The sequence below is a fragment of the Gopherus evgoodei genome, chromosome 19 (genome assembly GCF_007399415.2).
Source record: "Gopherus evgoodei ecotype Sinaloan lineage chromosome 19, rGopEvg1_v1.p, whole genome shotgun sequence".
NCBI lineage: Eukaryota > Metazoa > Chordata > Testudines > Testudinidae > Gopherus > Gopherus evgoodei.
In genome coordinates, this window is record NC_044340.1 from 1,478,353 (window position 1) to 1,480,027 (window position 1,675).

At 51.0% G+C, this 1,675-nt stretch overlaps 1 protein-coding gene across 1 annotated transcript; it reads right to left on the minus strand.

The window, feature by feature from the left end:
- Positions 1-828: 828 nt before the first annotated feature.
- Positions 829-1,353, minus strand: LOC115637397 (uncharacterized protein K02A2.6-like; the record flags this gene model as incomplete). Its single annotated transcript, XM_030538647.1, has 2 exons — positions 829-876; positions 1,084-1,353. Coding segments are annotated over 2 exons (318 nt in total), but the record flags the coding sequence as incomplete, so codon positions are not given.
- Positions 1,354-1,675: the final 322 nt, after the last annotated feature.

Sequence of the window (1,675 nt, forward strand, 5' to 3'; positions counted from 1 at the left end):
GTCTACTTCCCCTGCAATAAGAGAAAGCCGGCTGTCATTCCTGCCTCCCTGTTCATGGGTGTCTCCTCCAGTTGGTAAGTCCCTAACTTTTTGCTCCCGTTCTACAGCAGCTTGAGCGTGAGCAGACACCCAGTAGGGTGGGGTTCTAATTGGGTGAGCATTACCTGTGTCAATGGAGTGGTATGCCCGTTCAGTCCGTCTTGGGGTGGCTGAGAACAATGGGGCGAAGCTAGTGCACAGCTCCTTGATTTGTCGCCACTGCAGACGTTCCAGGGTGGTTGAGAGGTTCACCTCTTCCACGCCACCATCTTTTTTCCCTTCGTAGTAGACACCTTCAGGCCACTCAGCATCATCTCCCTGGACTGTAAACTGACAAACCTGTAAGTCTCTGGAATAGAAAGGCTTGAGAGAATTAACATGGTACACTCTGGGCTTTAGTGAGGAATTGGGAAATGCTATGAGGTAGTTCACAGTTCCCAGGCGCTCTTGGACCGTGAATGGCCCTTCCCATGATGCTTCCATCTTATGGGCCTGTTGCGCCTTCAAGACCATAACCTGGTCTCCTACCTTGAAGGAATGCTCTCTGGTATGTTTGCCATACCAGGCCTTTTGCTCTTCCTGAGCATTCTTTAGGTTTTCTTTAGCAAGGGCTAAAGAGTGTCGGAGGGTGCTTTGTAGGTTGCTTACAAAGTCCAGAATGTTAGTTCCTGGAGAAGGCGTAAACCCCTCCCATTGCTGCTTCACCAACTGTAATGGCCCCTTAACCTCGTGGCCATACACAAGTTCAAATGGTGAAAACCCTAAACTGGGATGTGGTACAGCCCTGTAGGCAAAAAGCAACTGCTGCAACACTAGGTCCCAATTATTGGAGTGTTCGTTGACGAATTTACGTATCATGGCCCCCAAAGTTCCATTAAACCTTTCCACCAGGCCATTGGTTTGATGGTGGTACGGGGTGGCAACCAAGTAGTTCACCCCATGAGTTTCCCACAGTTTTTGCATGGTCCCTGCCAGGAAATTAGATCCTGAATCTGTAAGGATGTCGGAGGGCCAACCTACCCTGGCAAAAATGTCTGTTAGGGCCTGACACAGAGCGTCAGACCTGGAGTTGCCTAGAGCTACTGCTTCCGGCCATCGGGTAGCAAAGTCCACAAAAGTCAGTACGTACTGCTTTCCTCTGGGCGTCTTTTTTGGGAAAGGACCCAGAATATCCACAGCTACTCGCTGAAATGGGACCTCAATTATGGGCAGTGGCTGGAGAGGGGCCTTGACCTGGTCCTGGGGCTTTCCCACTCTTTGGCATACCTCACAAGACCGGACATACTTGGCAACGTCCTTGCCCATCCCCTCCCAGTGGAAGGACTTCCCCAGTCTGTCTTTGGTTCTGTTCACCCCAGCATGGCCACTGGGATGATCATGGGCTAAGCTTAAGAGCTTCCCCCGGTACTTAGTTGGAACCACCAACTGTTTTTGCGGATGCCATTCTTCCCAGTGTCCACCAGAAAGAATCTCCTTGTATAAAAGTCCTTGGTCTATAACAAACCGCGATCAGTGAGAAGAGCTGAGAGGTGGTGGGGTGCTCCGTGCCGCCACTCAAGCTTTCTGAAGGCTGTCATCTGCTTCCTGCTCAGTCTGGAACTGTTCCCTTGAGGCTGGGGTCACCAGTTCTTCCTCA